This window comes from Procambarus clarkii, chromosome 13, assembly GCF_040958095.1.
Source record: "Procambarus clarkii isolate CNS0578487 chromosome 13, FALCON_Pclarkii_2.0, whole genome shotgun sequence".
NCBI classification, from domain to species: Eukaryota; Metazoa; Arthropoda; class Malacostraca; order Decapoda; family Cambaridae; genus Procambarus; species Procambarus clarkii.
The window spans coordinates 31368316-31384699 of NC_091162.1; the positions used below are offsets into that span (position 1 = coordinate 31368316).

Sequence of the window (16384 nt, forward strand, 5' to 3'; positions counted from 1 at the left end):
CTACATTTGTGTTCACCATAGAGAACCACTGACCTGGTATGGTCAATGCAAACAATAACAGGTGGCCACACAGTCAGTAAACGATGCTGTCTCCCTCCGTCTCTCAGCATCACTCCTCCCACAGCGCTAATTATTACAACAATCCTGCTATTATCACAACCCTGGTTATTTATATCACAGTCATTGGTCATCTGTAATATTGTCATCGCTAAATAATAACAATTATATATTTATTTTGACATTTTTCGGCGATGCTGTGGTCACAAGCTGAACATCAATGCTGTTCGCTCATGCTGCGTGCGCCGGCCTTGGTTGCTCCAACAGTACTGTGCCTCTCACACCTGAGAATATTGCCCACGATTTTTTTTTTAAATGGCATCTGTTTACAAGAGCCCTGAGGAAGCTACTGTGAACCCCGTGTAGCCGCGGGCCATTTGAATCAGGCCTGGCACCGTATGGCGTATATATACGCCATGCGCACCATGGGACATGTTACTCAGGGCGTATATATACGCCATGCGCAGTTTAAGGGTTAATAGGTGATAACTAGCTGTGCAGTACCCCATGCCCCTACCAGTGCAAACTACCCCTAACCTTAAGGTAAAAAGGGAGGCGGAAATCCCCCAGCATACTCAGGGCGGTCAATTACTGAGCAGCAAAAGACCAGCAGAGGTAGACCCCAAGGTGACTTGTGGAAGAAAATCCCAAGCCCCCAAGGGCGGTACAGTGGAACCTCGAGTGACGAGCGACTCCAGTTATGAGTATTTTAAGTAACGAGCGAGCCACTCGCAGAAATTGTCTCGATTGACGAGTTTTCGCGCGATTAACAAGCAAACTACATGGTGCTTCCTAGCGTTCCCACTGGTTCTCGGACGCCTCTGACGACAATGCTGTTGTTTCGCAAGACGAGGGTTTCACATGACAAGCTCGGTGCCAGAACGGATTAAATTCATTAATCGATGCGTCACTGTACTTACAGGGCACCTAGGAAAGGTGACACTAGGTGCGTGCAGCCCGAGTACTTGGGAGATTACTCATGGCTCGCGCACCACCAGTGAAGACTCGCCCCACACCGCAAGGCACACAGAGCAGAAGACAGAAGTCAGGAGCCAGAGCCACAATGACCAATGTCATTCACATCAGCCAAAGAACTGAAGGTGTGGATTGCCAGAATGGGGGTTCTGGGGCTTCCCCTTCCCCCTCCTGGGAAGGGGGGAGCTGTGCAGATGGCGGCGCAGCAAGTGGTGACGTCATGCTCGTTTGCTTGATTTCTCTTTGGGAAAGTTCTGTTCACTCATTTGACTTTCATGTGTAGTTTCATCCAGAATAGGGGTTTGTTTTGGGAGGCTTACCATTCTGGGTGCCTGACCCGGTCGATGGCAGACACAGAATGCTCCAAATCACTTGTGCAATTCTATAGGCCATTGCTCCTCATGCCTCTCTGAGGGGGCCAGGTTCTGGCTCATGGTCCCCAGTAGGCCTATGAACTCCATTCACACTGACTGATGCCAAAGTCTAATAATATCCATATCAACCTGGATAGCTCCGGGGAGCCGTAGGGGCTCCCCCAAGAAAACTAGTAGTTAACGGGCAACACTAGCAGGCACCCAGGCAAGCCCCAGTGCATGCAGCCCAAAATGTAACACAAGCCAAGCCCCCCCACAAGCCGGGAAAAAACCAAATTCGTGAATCTAATACTAAATCAAAGAACAATACAGAATCATATGGCCCCCGAAGGACGAATAAAGTCCAAAGGCAGCCGGCACTTAGCTTGAAACAGAGGGGATTCCCAACGACTGGTAGACCAGAGCTCTATTGGTAGAACCTTCCACCATAACATCAGGAACAGAACCGACCAGAGGAGCTGGCTGTGGGCAAGGGTCAGGTTGCCTGGTGGTGGTGATCGGTATTAATGAGTTTCAATTTCGTTTGAGTGCATCCCTTGTTCTGTGTGAATCATTTAAGTTTTTATTTGTCAGTTTGAGAGATTTTTTCTGTTAAACCCCAGTTGTCTGTAAAGTTTTACCAACTTTTCTGGATGCTTTCCCAGTGGGGAGGTGAATTGTCACTCGCTCACTGCACTTTTGTCAGGGAAAACCAGGTCCTGATTCTGGTCCCAAGTAGGCCAAACACAATTTCTGTGAATTATGTGACCTTTTAGCATGGAGCAATCCTAGCAAGATACCTTCTAGGAGTCACAAGCGAGCTCGCAAATAATAATAATCTTGTAAACTCTATGGGTTTACTCTATGGGTTATCTCTCTAACTGAGGATAAATGGTCAGGCACTAAACCTATAAAAGGAAGGATATTTTCATAAAAAGACTTACCAGACATAGTTGGAGCCCAATCAACTGCAAAGCCCTCCGAGCTATGTCCTTTAAACGTAAATAATGGATGGTCATTCCCTCCTGAGTTTTGGTTGAAGGTTTCATAGCCACAGCTTTCACTCACAACATCAAGCATGCGACTCATATCCCAAATGTGGACCTGACCCAGTTCAGACCAAGTTGCAGCAAGGTGGATGTTGTTAACTGATGTGGCCTGAGGAGGTAAGCTCTAGTTACTACTTCCCATACAATTATTAGCAAGTTGACAGTACTCTCAATTTGCGAAAAATTCTGTCATTACTATTAAAAAAATCTGTCCTTGGTTTCTAACAAATTTCCCTATTAATACATTTACATTTAATTTCAATGCTCTTTATTAAATATGTATATATATAAATATTAAATATGTAATAGTCAATACAGAATCCACTCAATTTAATCACCTGTACGGGGTTGTACACAGGTCGTTAAATCTGAACCTTTTAAAATGCCTGTTTAGTCATATTTGGGAGAGCAACAAGATGGATAGTGGGTGTTCGTTCGTTCTTTCTTTCCGTGTCTGTCTGTCTGTCTGTGTCTGTCTGTAATTACCTAAGTGTAGTTACAGGATGAGAGCTACGCTCATGGTGTCCCGTCTTCCCAGCACTCTTTGTCATATAACGCTTTGAAACTACTGACAGTCTTGGCCTCCACCATCTTCTCACCTAACTTGTTCCAACCGTCTATCACTCGGTTTGCGAAAGTGAATTTTCTTATATTTCTTCGGCATCTGTGTTAAGCTAGTTTATATCTATGACCTCTTGTTCTTAAAGTTCCAGGTCTCAGGAAATCTTCTCTATCGATTTTATCAATTCCTGTTACTATTTTGTATGTAGTGATCATATCACCTCTTTTTCTTCTGTCTTCTTGTTTTGGCATATTTAATGCCTCTAACCTCTCCTCGTAGCTCTTGCCCCTCAGTTCTGGGAGCCACTTAGTAGCATGTCTTTGCACCTTTTCCAGTTTGTTGATGTGCTTCTTAAGATATGGGCACCACACAACCGCTACATATTCTAGCTTTGGCCTAACAAAAGTCATGAACAATTTCTTTAGTATATCGCCATCCATGTATTTAAAAGCAATTCTGAAGTTAGAAAGCGTGGCATAAGCTCTTCGAATAATATTCTTTATGTGGTCCTCAGGTGATAGTTTTCTATCTAGAACCACCCCTAGATCTCTTTCTTTATCAGAATTCTTTAAAGATTTCTCACATAATATATAGGTTGTGAGGGGTCTATGTTCTCCTATTCCACATTCCATAACATGGCCTTTATTAACATTAAATTCCATTTGCCAAGTGGTGCTCCTTATACTTATTTTGTCCAGGTCTTCTTGAAGGGCATGACAATCATCTAAGTTTCTTATCCTTCCTATTATCTTAGCATCATCAGCAAACATGTTCATATAATTCAGTATACCAACTGGTAGATCATTTATGTAAACAATAAACATCACTGGTGCAAGAACTGAACCCTGTGGTACTCCACTTGTGACATTTCTCCAGTCCGATACATTGCCTCTGATCACTGCCCTCATTTTTCTATCGGTCAGAAAATTTTTCATCCATGTTACAAGCTTACCTGTCACCCCTCCAATATTTTCCAGTTTCCAGAACAACCTCTTACGTGGAACTCTGTCGAAAGCCTTTTTTAGGTCCAGATAGATGCAGTCACCCTAACCATCTCTTTCCTGTAATATCTCTGTTGCTCGATCATAGAAACTGAGTAAGTTCGATACACAGGATCTTCCACATCGAAAACCATACTGTCTGTCTGATATTATATCATTTCTCTCCAGGTGTTCTACCCATTTAGTTTTAATTATTTTTTCCAATATTTTGACTATTACACTTGTCAATGATACCGGTCTATAATTAAGGGGGTCTTCCCTGCTTCCACTTTTGTAGATTGGAACTATGTTAGCCTTTTTCCACACATCAGCTACAACTCCTGTAAACAGGGATGCCTGAAAAATCAGTTGAAGAGGAATGCTGAGCTCAGGTGCACATTCTCTCAGAACCCATGGTGAAACTCCATCTGGACCAACTGCTTTATTCTTATTTAGCTCCTTGAGCACTTTTTCCACTTCGTCTCTAGACACCTCTATGTGCTCTAAGTTGTTCTCTGGAATTCTTATTGTATCTGGTTCCCTGAAGATTTCATTTTGTACAAACACACTTTGGAACTTTTCGTTTAATGTTTCACACATTTTCTTTTCATTTTCCGTGAACCTATTTCCCATTTTCAACCTCTGTATATCATCCTTTACCTGCAATTTGTTGTTTATGAATTTATAGAATAGACCTGGTTCTGTTTTACATTTGTCTGCAATCCCTTTTTCAAAATTTCTTTCTGCCTCTCTCCTCACTGCCGTGTAGTTGTTTCTAGCATCTTTGTATCACTGGTATGTTTGGGGGTTTGGCCTCTTCCTGTATTGATTCCATTTTTGTGTCTTTTGGTCTCTGGCCCTCTCGCACTTTCTGTTGAACCAATCCTGTTTCCTAGTTCTGCTTCTCTGTTTTGGTATAAATTTTTTTGTGCCTTTATCATATATTTCACAAAACCTGACATACATCTCATTCACTTCCTTGCCTAGCAACAAGTCTGTCCAATTATACCCACTAAAAAAATTTCTAAGGTTGCCATAATGTCCTCTCCTAAAGTCAGGTTTTTCAATTGCATCAACCTTCATATTTTCTTCCAGATTATAACGCATTGCATACTTTATTCCCAAAATGACATGGTCACTTTTACCCAAGGGAGGAAGGTACTGAATGTCAAATATTTCTTCCTCCTTCCTGGTAAAATATCAAATCTGTGTCTGTCTCTGTCTGTGCCTGCCTGTGTCTGCCTGTGTCTGCCTGTGCCTGCCTGTGTCTGCCTGTAATTACCTAAGTGTAATTACCTAAGTGTAATTACCTAAGTGTAGTTACAGGATGAGAGCTACGCTCGTGGTGTTCCGTCTTCCCAGCACTCTTTGTCATATAACGCTTTGAAACTACTGACGGTCTTGGCCTCCACCACCTCACTTAACTTGTTCCAACCGTCTACCACTCTATTTGCGAAGGTGAATTTTCTTATATTTCTTCGGCATCTGTGTTTAGCTAGTTTAAATCTATGACCTCTTGTTCTTGAAGTGCCAGGTCTCAGGAAATCTTCCCTGTCGATTTTATCAATTCCTGTTACTATTTTGTATGTAGTGATCATATCACCTCTTTTTCTTCTGTCTTCTAGTTTTGGCATATTTAATGCTTCTAACCTCTCCTCGTAGCTCTTGCCCTTCAGTTCTGGGAGCCACTTCGTAGCATGTCTTTGCACCTTTTCCAGTTTGTTGATGTGCTTCTTAAGATATGGGCACCACACAACAGCTGCATATTCTAGCTTTGGCCTAACAAAAGTCATGAACAATTTCTTTAGTATATCGCCATCCATGTATTTAAATGCAATTCTGAAGTTAGAAAGCATAGCATAGGCTCCTTGCACAATATTCTTTATGTGGTCCTCAGGTGATAGTTTTCTATCTAGAACCACTCCTAGATCTCTTTCTTTATCAGAATTCTTTAAAGATTTCTCACATAATATATAGGTTGTGTGGGGTCTATGTTCTCCTATTCCACATTCCATAACATGACATTTATTAACATTAAATTCCATTTGCCAAGTGGTGCTCCATATACTTATTTTGTCCAGGTCTTTTTGAAGGGCATGACAGTCATCTAAATTTCTTATCCTTCCTATTATCTTAGCATCATCAGCAAACATGTTCATATAATTCTGTATACCAACTGGTAGATCATTTATGTACACAATAAACATCACTGGTGCAAGAACTGAACCCTGTGGTACTCCACTTGTGACATTTCTCCATTCTGATACATTGCCTCTGATTACTGCCCTCATTTTTCTATCAGTCAGAAAATTTTTCATCCATGATAGAAGCTTACCTGTCACCCCTCCAATATTTTCCAGTTTCCAGAACAACCTCTTATGTGGAACTCTGTCGAAAGCCTTTTTTAGGTCCAGATAGATGCAGTCAACCCAACCATCTCTTTCCTGTAATATCTCTGTGGCTCGATCATAGAAACTGAGTAAATTCGATACACAGGATCTTCCAGATCGAAAACCATACTGTCTGTCTGATATTATATCATTTCTCTCTAGGTGTTCTACCCATTTAGTTTTGATTAGTTTTTGTTTAGATTAGTTTAGATTAGTTTGATTAGATTAGTTTAGTGTGTGTCTGCCTGTGTGTGTCTGCCTGTGTGTGTCTGCCTGTGTGTGTCTGCCTGTGTGTGTCTGCCTGTGTGTGTCTGCCTGTGTGTGTCTGCCTGTGTGTAATTACCTAAGTGTAATTACCTAAGTGTAGTTACAGGATGAGAGCTACGCTCGTGGTGTCCCGTCTTCCCAGCACTCTTTGTCATATAACGCTTTGAAACTACTGACGGTCTTGGCCTCCACCACCTTCTCACTTAACTTGTTCCAACCGTCTACCACTCTATTTGCGAAGGTGAATTTTCTTATATTTCTTCGGCAACTGTGTTTAGCTAGTTTAAATCTATGGCCTCTTGTTCTTGAAGTTCCAGGTCTCAGGAAGTCTTCCCTGTCGATTTTATCAATTCCTGTTACTATTTTGTACGTAGTGATCATATCACCTCTTTTTCTTCTGTCTTCTAGTTTTGGCATATTTAATGCTTCTAACCTCTCCTCGTAGCTCTTGCCCTTCAGTTCTGGGAGCCACTTAGTAGCATGTCTTTGCACCTTTTCCAGTTTGTTGATGTGCTTCTTAAGATATGGGCACCACACAACAGCTGCATATTCTAGCTTTGGCCTAACAAAAGTCATGAACAATTTCTTTAGTATATCGCCATCCATGTATTTAAATGCAATTCTGAAGTTAGAAAGCATTGCATAGGCTCCTTGCACAATATTATGTGCACAATATGTGTGTCTGCCTGTGTGTGTCTGCCTGTGTAATTACCTAAGTGTAATTACCTAAGTGTAGTTACAGGATGAGAGCTACGCTCGTGGTGTCCCGTCTTCCCAGCACTCTTTGTCATATAACGCTTTGAAACTACTGACGGTCTTGGCCTCCACCACCTTCTCACTTAACTTGTTCCAACCGTCTACCACTCTATTTGCGAAGGTGAATTTTCTTATATTTCTTCGGCATCTGTGTTTAGCTAGTTTAAATCTATGGCCTCTTGTTCTTGAAGTTCCAGGTCTCAGGAAGTCTTCCCTGTCGATTTTATCAATTCCTGTTACTATTTTGTACGTAGTGATCATATCACCTCTTTTTCTTCTGTCTTCTAGTTTTGGCATATTTAATGCTTCTAACCTCTCCTCGTAGCTCTTGCCCTTCAGTTCTGGGAGCCACTTAGTAGCATGTCTTTGCACCTTTTCCAGTTTGTTGATGTGCTTCTGAAGATATGGGCACCACACAACAGCTGCATATTCTAGCTTTGGCCTAACAAAAGTCATGAACAATTTCTTTAGTATATCGCCATCCATGTATTTAAATGCAATTCTGAAGTTAGAAAGCATTGCATAGGCTCCTTGCACAATATTCTTAATGTGGTCCTCAGGTGATAGTTTTCTATCTAGAACCACTCCTAGATCTCTTTCTTTATCAGAATTCTTTAAAGATTTCTCACATAATATATAGGTTGTGTGGGGTCTATGTTCTCCTATTCCACATTCCATAACATGACATTTATTAACATTAAATTCCATTTGCCAAGTGGTGCTCCATATACTTATTTTGTCCAGGTCTTCTTGAAGGGCATGACAATCATCTAAATTTCTTATCCTTCCTATTATCTTAGCATCATCAGCAAACATGTTCATATAATTCTGTATACCAACTGGTAGATCATTTATGTACACAATAAACATCACTGGTGCAAGAACTGAACCCTGTGGTACTCCACTTGTGACATTTCTCCATTCCGATACATTGCCTCTGATTACTGCCCTCATTTTTCTATCAGTCAGAAAATTTTTCATCCATGATAGAAGCTTACCTGTCACCCCTCCAATATTTTCCAGTTTCCAGAACAACCTCTTATGTGGAACTCTGTCGAAAGCCTTTTTTAGGTCCAGATAGATGCAGTCAACCCAGCCATCTCTTTCCTGTAATATCTCTGTGGCCCGATCATAGAAACTGAGTAAATTCGATACACAGGATCTTCCTGATCGAAAACCATACTGTCTGTCTGATATTATATCATTTCTCTCCAGGTGTTCTACCCATTTAGTTTTGATTAGCTTTTCCAATACTTTCACTATTACACTTGTCAATGATACAGGTCTATAATTGAGGGGGTCTTCCCTGCTGCCACTTTTGTAGATTGGAACTATGTTAGCTTGTTTCCACACGTCTGCTACGATTCCTGTACACAGGGATGCCTGAAAGATCAGGTGAAGTGGAATGCTGAGCTCAGATGCACATTCTCTCAGAACCCATGGTGAAACGCCATCTGGGCCAGCTGCTTTGTTCCTCCCGAGCTCCTTTAGCATATTTTCCACTTCATCTCTAGACACCTCTATCCGCTCTATGTTGTTCTCTGGAATTCTTATTGTGTCTGGTTCTCTGAAGATTTCATTTTGTACAAACACACTTTGGAACTTTTCATTTAATGTTTCACACATTTCCTTTTCATTTTCCGTGAATCTGTTTCCCATTTCCAACCTCTGGATATTATCCTTTACCTGCAATTTGTTGTTTATGAATTTGTAGAATAGGCCCGGTTCTGTTTTACATTTATCTGCTATCCCTTTTTCAAAATTTCTTTCTGCCTCTCTCCTTACTGCTGTATAATTGTTTCTCGCATCTTTGTATCGCTGGTATGTTTGGGGGTTTGGCCTCTTCCTATACTGATTCCATTTTTGTGTCTTTTGGTCTCTTGCCCTCTCACAATTTCTGTCGAACCAATCCTGTTTTCTGGTCCTGCATCTCTGTTTTGGTATGAATGTTTGTGTGCCTTCCTCGTATAGTTTTAAAAATTTGGCATACATTTCATTTACTTCCCTGCCTAGCAACAATTCTGTCCAATTACACTCATTAAAAAAATTTCGAAGTTCCCCATAGTTGCCTCTCTTTAAATCGAGTTTATCAACTGTTTCAATGTCCCCATTTTCTTCTAGATGATATCTTAAAGCATATTTAATGTCTAACAGGACGTGATCACTCTTTCCCAAGGGAGGAAGGTACTGGATGTCAAAAATCTCTTCTTCTTTCCTGGTGAATACTAGATCCAGTACTGACGGTATATCTCCTTCCCTCATTCTTGTGGCTTGCTTTATGTGTTGATACAAGAATGTCTCCAGAATGAGGTTCACAAATCTGCATGTCCAAAAGTCCTCCGTTCTTGCTTCATAGGCCTCCCAGTCTATTGCTCTAAAGTTGAAGTCCCCCAGTATCAACAGTCGTGATTTATCTTTATCTGCTTGTACAATAATATCTCTCATGACCATTATGAGGCCCTCTCGTTTGTCATCCAGTTCTTCCTTTGTCCACGTGTTGCTTGCTGGTGGGCTGTAGGTATTTACAATTATCAGGTTATCATCCTGATTCCAGACCTGCAATGCCATTATGTCAATATCTCGAGGGTTTTCAAATATTAACTCTTTTACCTTCAGGTGTTTTTTCACCAGTACAGCCACTCCTCCTCCCTTCCTAGTTTTCCTGTCACGTCTCCAAACTGAGTAGCCTCTTGGGAATATGACTTCATTTATTATATTTCCTTCAAGTTTCGTTTCTGATAATGCAACAATATCTGGGACCCTAAGCTGGATTATATCTTGCAACTCCAAAGTTTTTGACCTCACTCCATCTATGTTGGTATATACAATTTTCAGGAACATGTTCACGTGTGTGTCTGCCTGTGTGTGTCTGCCTGTGTGTCTGCCTGTGTGTGTCTGCCTGTGTGTGTCTGCCTGTGTGTGTCTGCCTGTGTGTGTCTGCCTGTGTGTGTCTGCCTGTGTGTGTCTGCCTGTGTGTGTCTGCCTGTGTGTGTCTGCCTGTGTGTGTGTCTGTCTGTGTGTGTGTCTGTCTGTGTGTGTGTCTGTCTGTGTGTGTGTCTGTCTGTGTGTGTGTCTGTCTGTGTGTGTGTCTGTCTGTGTGTGTGTCTGTCTGTGTGTGTGTCTGTCTGTGTGTGTGTCTGTCTGTGTGTAATTACCTAAGTGTAATTACCTAAGTGTAGTTACAGGACGAGAGCTACGCTCGTGGTGTCCCGTCTTCCCAGCACTCTTTGTCATATAATGCTTTGAAACTACTGACGGTCTTGGCCTCCACCACCTTCTCACTTAACTTGTTCCAACCGTCTACCACTCTATTTGCGAAGGTGAATTTTCTTATATTTCTTCGGCATCTGTGTTTAGCTAGTTTAAATCTATGACCTCTTGTTCTTGAAATTCCAGGTCTCAGGAAGTCTTCCCTGTCGATTTTATCAATTCCTGTAACTATTTTGTATGTAGTGATCATATCACCTCTTTTTCTTCTGTCTTCTAGTTTTGGCATATTTAATGCTTCTAACCTCTCCTCGTAGCTCTTGCCCTTCAGTTCTGGGAGCCACTTAGTAGCATGTCTTTGCACCTTTTCCAGTTTGTTGATGTGCTTCTTAAGATATGGGCACCACACAACAGCTGCATATTCTAGCTTTGGCCTAACAAAAGTCATGAACAATTTCTTTAGTATATCGCCATCCATGTATTTAAATGCAATTCTGAAGTTAGAAAGCATAGCATAGGCTCCTTGCACAATATTCTTTATGTGGTCCTCAGGTGATAGTTTTCTATCTAGAACCACTCCTAGATCTCTTTCTTTATCAGAATTCTTTAAAGATTTCTCACATAATATATAGGTTGTGTGGGGTCTATGTTCTCCTATTCCACATTCCATAACATGACATTTATTAACATTAAATTCCATTTGCCAAGTGGTGCTCCATATACTTATTTTGTCCAGGTCTTCTTGAAGGGCATGACAGTCATCTAAATTTCTTATCCTTCCTATTATCTTAGCATCATCAGCAAACATGTTCATATAATTCTGTATACCAACTGGTAGATCATTTATGTACACAATAAACATCACTGGTGCAAGAACTGAACCCTGTGGTACTCCACTTGTGACATTTCTCCATTCTGATACATTGCCTCTGATTACTGCCCTCATTTTTCTATCAGTCAGAAAATTTTTCATCCATGATAGAAGCTTACCTGTCACCCCTCCAATATTTCCAGTTTCCAGAACAACCTCTTATGTGGAACTCTGTCGAAAGCCTTTTTTAGGTCCAGATAGATGCAGTCAACCCAACCATCTCTTTCCTGTAATATCTCTGTGGCTCGATCATAGAAACTGAGTAAATTCGATACACAGGATCTTCCAGATCGAAAACCATACTGTCTGTCTGATATTATATCATTTCTCTCTAGGTGTTCTACCCATTTAGTTTTGATTAGTTTTTCCAATACTTTCACTATTACACTTGTCAATGATACAGGTCTATAATTGAGGGGGTCTTCCCTGCTGCCACTTTTGTAGATTGGAACTATGTTAGCCTGTTTCCACACGTCTGCTACGATTCCTGTACACAGGGATGCCTGAAAGATCAGGTGAAGTGGAATGCTGAGCTCAGATGCACATTCTCTCAGAACCCATGGTGAAACGCCATCTGGGCCAGCTGCTTTGTTCTTACCGAGCTCCTTGAGCATTTTTTCCACTTCGTCTCTAGACACCTCTATGTGTTCTATGTTGTTCTCTGGAATTCTTATTGTATCTGGTTCCCTAAAGATTTCATTTTGTACAAACACACTTTGGAACTTTTCGTTTAGTGTTTCACACATTTCCTTTTCATCTTCCGTGAATCTATTTCCCATTTTCAACCTCTGAATATTATCCTTTACCTGCAATTTGTTGTTTATGAATTTATAGAATAGACCTGGTTCTGTTTTACATTTGTCCGCAATCCCTTTTTCAAAATTTCTTTCTGCCTCTCTCCTCACTGCCGTGTAGTTGTTTCTCGCATCTTTGTATCGCTGGTATGTTTGGGGGTTCGGCCTCTTCCTGTATTGATTCCATTTTTGTGTCTTTCGGTCTCTAGCCCTCTCGCAATTTCTATTGAACCAATCCTGTTTCCTAGTTCTGCATCTCTGTTTTGGTATAAATTTTTTTGTGCCTTTATCATATATTTCACAAAACTTGCCATACATCTCATTCACTTCCTTGCCTAGCATCAAGTCTGTCCAATTATACTCACTAAAAAAATTTCTAAGGTCACCATAATGTCCTCTCCTGAAGTCTGGTTTTTCAACTGCTTCAACCTCCTTATTTTCTTCCAGCTTATAACGCATTGCATACTTTATTCCCAAAAAGACATGGTCACTTTTACCCAAGGGAGGAAGGTACTGAATGTCAAATATCTCTTCCTCCTTCCTGGTAAATATCAAATCTAGCATGGAGGGAACGTCCCCTTCCCTCATCCTCGTAGCTTGTTTAACATGTTGATACAAGAATGTTTCCAGGATGAGGTCTACAAATTTACAGGTCCAAAAATCTTCTGTTTTAGCTTCATATGCTTCCCAGTCTATGGATTTCAAGTTGAAGTCACCGACTATCAACAGTCGTGATCTATCGTTATCCGCTCTCGCTATAATCTCTCTCATTATTGTTATAAGACCTTCACGTTTACTATCTAGCTCCTCCTTTGACCATGTGCTGCTTGGCGGTGGACTATATGCATTTATCATCATTAGTTTATCATCCTCATAGCAGATCTCTAGTGCTATTATGTCAACTTCTTGTGGATTGGCAGTCATTATTTCCTTCACCTTTAGGTGTTCTTTTACCAGCACAGCAACGCCACCGCCTTTCCTAATTTTTCTGTCCCGTCTCCAAATTGAGTAGCCCCTTGGGAATATGACCTCATTTAAAATTACATCTTCAAGTTTTGTCTCCGTGAGTGCAACAATGTCTGGTGTCTGCAGCTGTATTACATCACTTAACTCCAGTATCTTCGATCTCACTCCATCTATGTTGGTGTATGCAATCTTCAGGAACTTGTTCCCCCTCTCCTTATTCTTCACTCCCCCTCTCTCTATTGATTTTGTTGGTTTGCCTTTATGTACCACTTTACTGGTTTGCCTACCCCTATCACTTTGTAGAAAAAAGAATTTATTTCTTCTTCATTCCTGCTCTCATTTAAATGTTTTGCCTCGGCGAGGTTCAGTTTCAGCTTCTCTCTATCTTCTTTTGAAAGATCTCGTCTTAACGACCACCCTTTCCCATCCTCATCCCTTTGCAATTTTCTAGCATTCCTTAGTACTTCTTCCATCTGTTTGGCACCGTTTAGGGTGATCCTCAAAGGTCGATCTTTCCCTTTTACGTACCTGCCTATTCTCCTGTAGTCGCACACATTCTCTCTGTTTGTAAGACCTTCCACGAGGCCAACAATTTTATCTACTACTTTAGCTTCTTCTACAGCTCTTTCTGACCTAGATGTTATCGCCTTTTCTTTGCAGCCAAAAATGATCAGGGACTTACTCCGATCAACTGTGTTTTGCACCAACTTCGGGTTAGATGCCAATTCTTTCCTCACTTCTAGCCTAATGTTTGTTTTATCTTGGTTGCTGCAGTGTTTGACTTCCTTTACTGCTTCTTCTATTTTTTCCTTCTCCTTGGCCACTTGTGCATAAGTGAGTTGCATATCTTTCTTGCACTGTTCTATTCCCTGTGTAACTTCCTCCATCTGTGCTGACAAAAGCTGTTTCTCCTGTTGAATTTCCTTGCCTAACCTATTGTAGTCATTTATGTTTAAATTTACTTTAACTTCTTCCAAAGCTATTTTTAAGAGTTTATTTTCTTCTTCCATGGCTTTGCAATTTGTTTCCAATTGATTCTTATCCTTGCGCAAGTCTTTCACTAAACCCTCAAGACATAAAACTTTGCTATTCAAATGGTCATTACTTTCTTTCAATTTACTAATTATTTCTACATGAGAGTTCACTATAGTATCTAAATTTACCAACTTGTTATGTAGACTGCTAATATCAATGTTTTCTTCATTGAATCCCTCAAAATCAAGCTCTGTTTTGTTTTTCCCCTTGCCAGTGGCCATCTTGAATGTTCTTCTCTGCACTGTAAACACTAGGGCAACTTTTTCTCATCCGATTTTTCACTTCCCTTAGCACTTTCCTGTTATCTCACCTATTTTTCAAGAGCACTATACCTTTATGTTCTCTGGGACACCACTCACTACCATCAACCTGTACTACAATACTTAGGATTATTGAAATATGCTGGAGCTCCTCTGCTGCAAGTGTTGACCCTATGGGTGTCACCTTTTTTCTTTGTGTGTCACCTTTGACACACCTTTGTGTGTCTGTCTGTGTGTGTGTCTGTCTGTGTGTGTGTCTGTCTGTGTGTGTGTCTGTCTGTGTGTGTGTCTGTCTGTGTGTGTGTCTGTCTGTGTGTGTGTCTGTCTGTGTGTGTGTCTGTCTGTGTGTGTGTCTGTCTGTGTGTGTGTCTGTCTGTGTGTGTGTCTGTCTGTGTGTGTGTCTGTCTGTGTGTGTGTCTGTCTGTGTGTGTGTCTGTCTGTGTGTGTGTCTGTCTGTGTGTGTGTCTGTCTGTGTGTAATTACCTAAGTGTAATTACCTAAGTGTAGTTACAGGATGAGAGCTACGCTCGTGGTGTCCCGTCTTCCCAGCACTCTTTGTCATATAATGCTTTGAAACTACTGACGGTCTTGGCCTCCACCACCTTCTCACTTAACTTGTTCCAACCGTCTACCACTCTATTTGCGAAGGTGAATTTTCTTATATTTCTTCGGCATCTGTGTTTAGCTAGTTTAAATCTATGACCTCTTGTTCTTGAAATTCCAGGTCTCAGGAAGTCTTCCCTGTCGATTTTATCAATTCCTGTAACTATTTTGTATGTAGTGATCATATCACCTCTTTTTCTTCTGTCTTCTAGTTTTGGCATATTTAATGCTTCTAACCTCTCCTCGTAGCTCTTGCCCTTCAGTTCTGGGAGCCACTTAGTAGCATGTCTTTGCACCTTTTCCAGTTTGTTGATGTGCTTCTTAAGATATGGGCACCACACAACAGCTGCATATTCTAGCTTTGGCCTAACAAAAGTCATGAACAATTTCTTTAGTATATCGCCATCCATGTATTTAAATGCAATTCTGAAGTTAGAAAGCATAGCATAGGCTCCTTGCACAATATTTTTTATGTGGTCCTCAGGTGATAGTTTTCTATCTAGAACCACTCCTAGATCTCTTTCTTTATCAGAATTCTTTAAAGATTTCTCACATAATATATAGGTTGTGTGGGGTCTATGTTCTCCTATTCCACATTCCATAACATGACATTTATTAACATTAAATTCCATTTGCCAAGTGGTGCTCCATATACTTATTTTGTCCAGGTCTTCTTGAAGGGCATGACAGTCATCTAAATTTCTTATCCTTCCTATTATCTTAGCATCATCAGCAAACATGTTCATATAATTCTGTATACCAACTGGTAGATCATTTATGTACACAATAAACATCACTGGTGCAAGAACTGAACCCTGTGGTACTCCACTTGTGACATTTCTCCATTCTGATACATTGCCTCTGATTACTGCCCTCATTTTTCTATCAGTCAGAAAATTTTTCATCCATGATAGAAGCTTACCTGTCACCCCTCCAATATTTTCCAGTTTCCAGAACAACCTCTTATGTGGAACTCTGTCGAAAGCCTTTTTTAGGTCCAGATAGATGCAGTCAACCCAACCATCTCTTTCCTGTAATATCTCTGTGGCTCGATCATAGAAACTGAGTAAATTCGATACACAGGATCTTCCAGATCGAAAACCATACTGTCTGTCTGATATTATATCATTTCTCTCTAGGTGTTCTACCCATTTAGTTTTGATTAGTTTTTCCAATACTTTCACTATTACACTTGTCAATGATACAGGTCTATAATTGAGGGGGTCTTCCCTGCTGCCACTTTTGTAGATTGGAACTAT

General features: G+C 40.8%; 1 protein-coding gene across 1 annotated transcript in view; it reads right to left on the reverse strand.

The window, feature by feature from the left end:
- l(2)09851 (WD repeat-containing protein 1 l(2)09851) overlaps nt 1-16384 on the reverse strand; it is a 201618-nt gene that overhangs the window by 129012 nt on the left and 56222 nt on the right. Inside the window, exon 4 of the mRNA XM_069323846.1 lies at nt 2330-2543. Coding sequence (XP_069179947.1) covers nt 2330-2543 — 214 coding nt within the window. The remainder of the gene's footprint in view (nt 1-2329; nt 2544-16384) is intronic.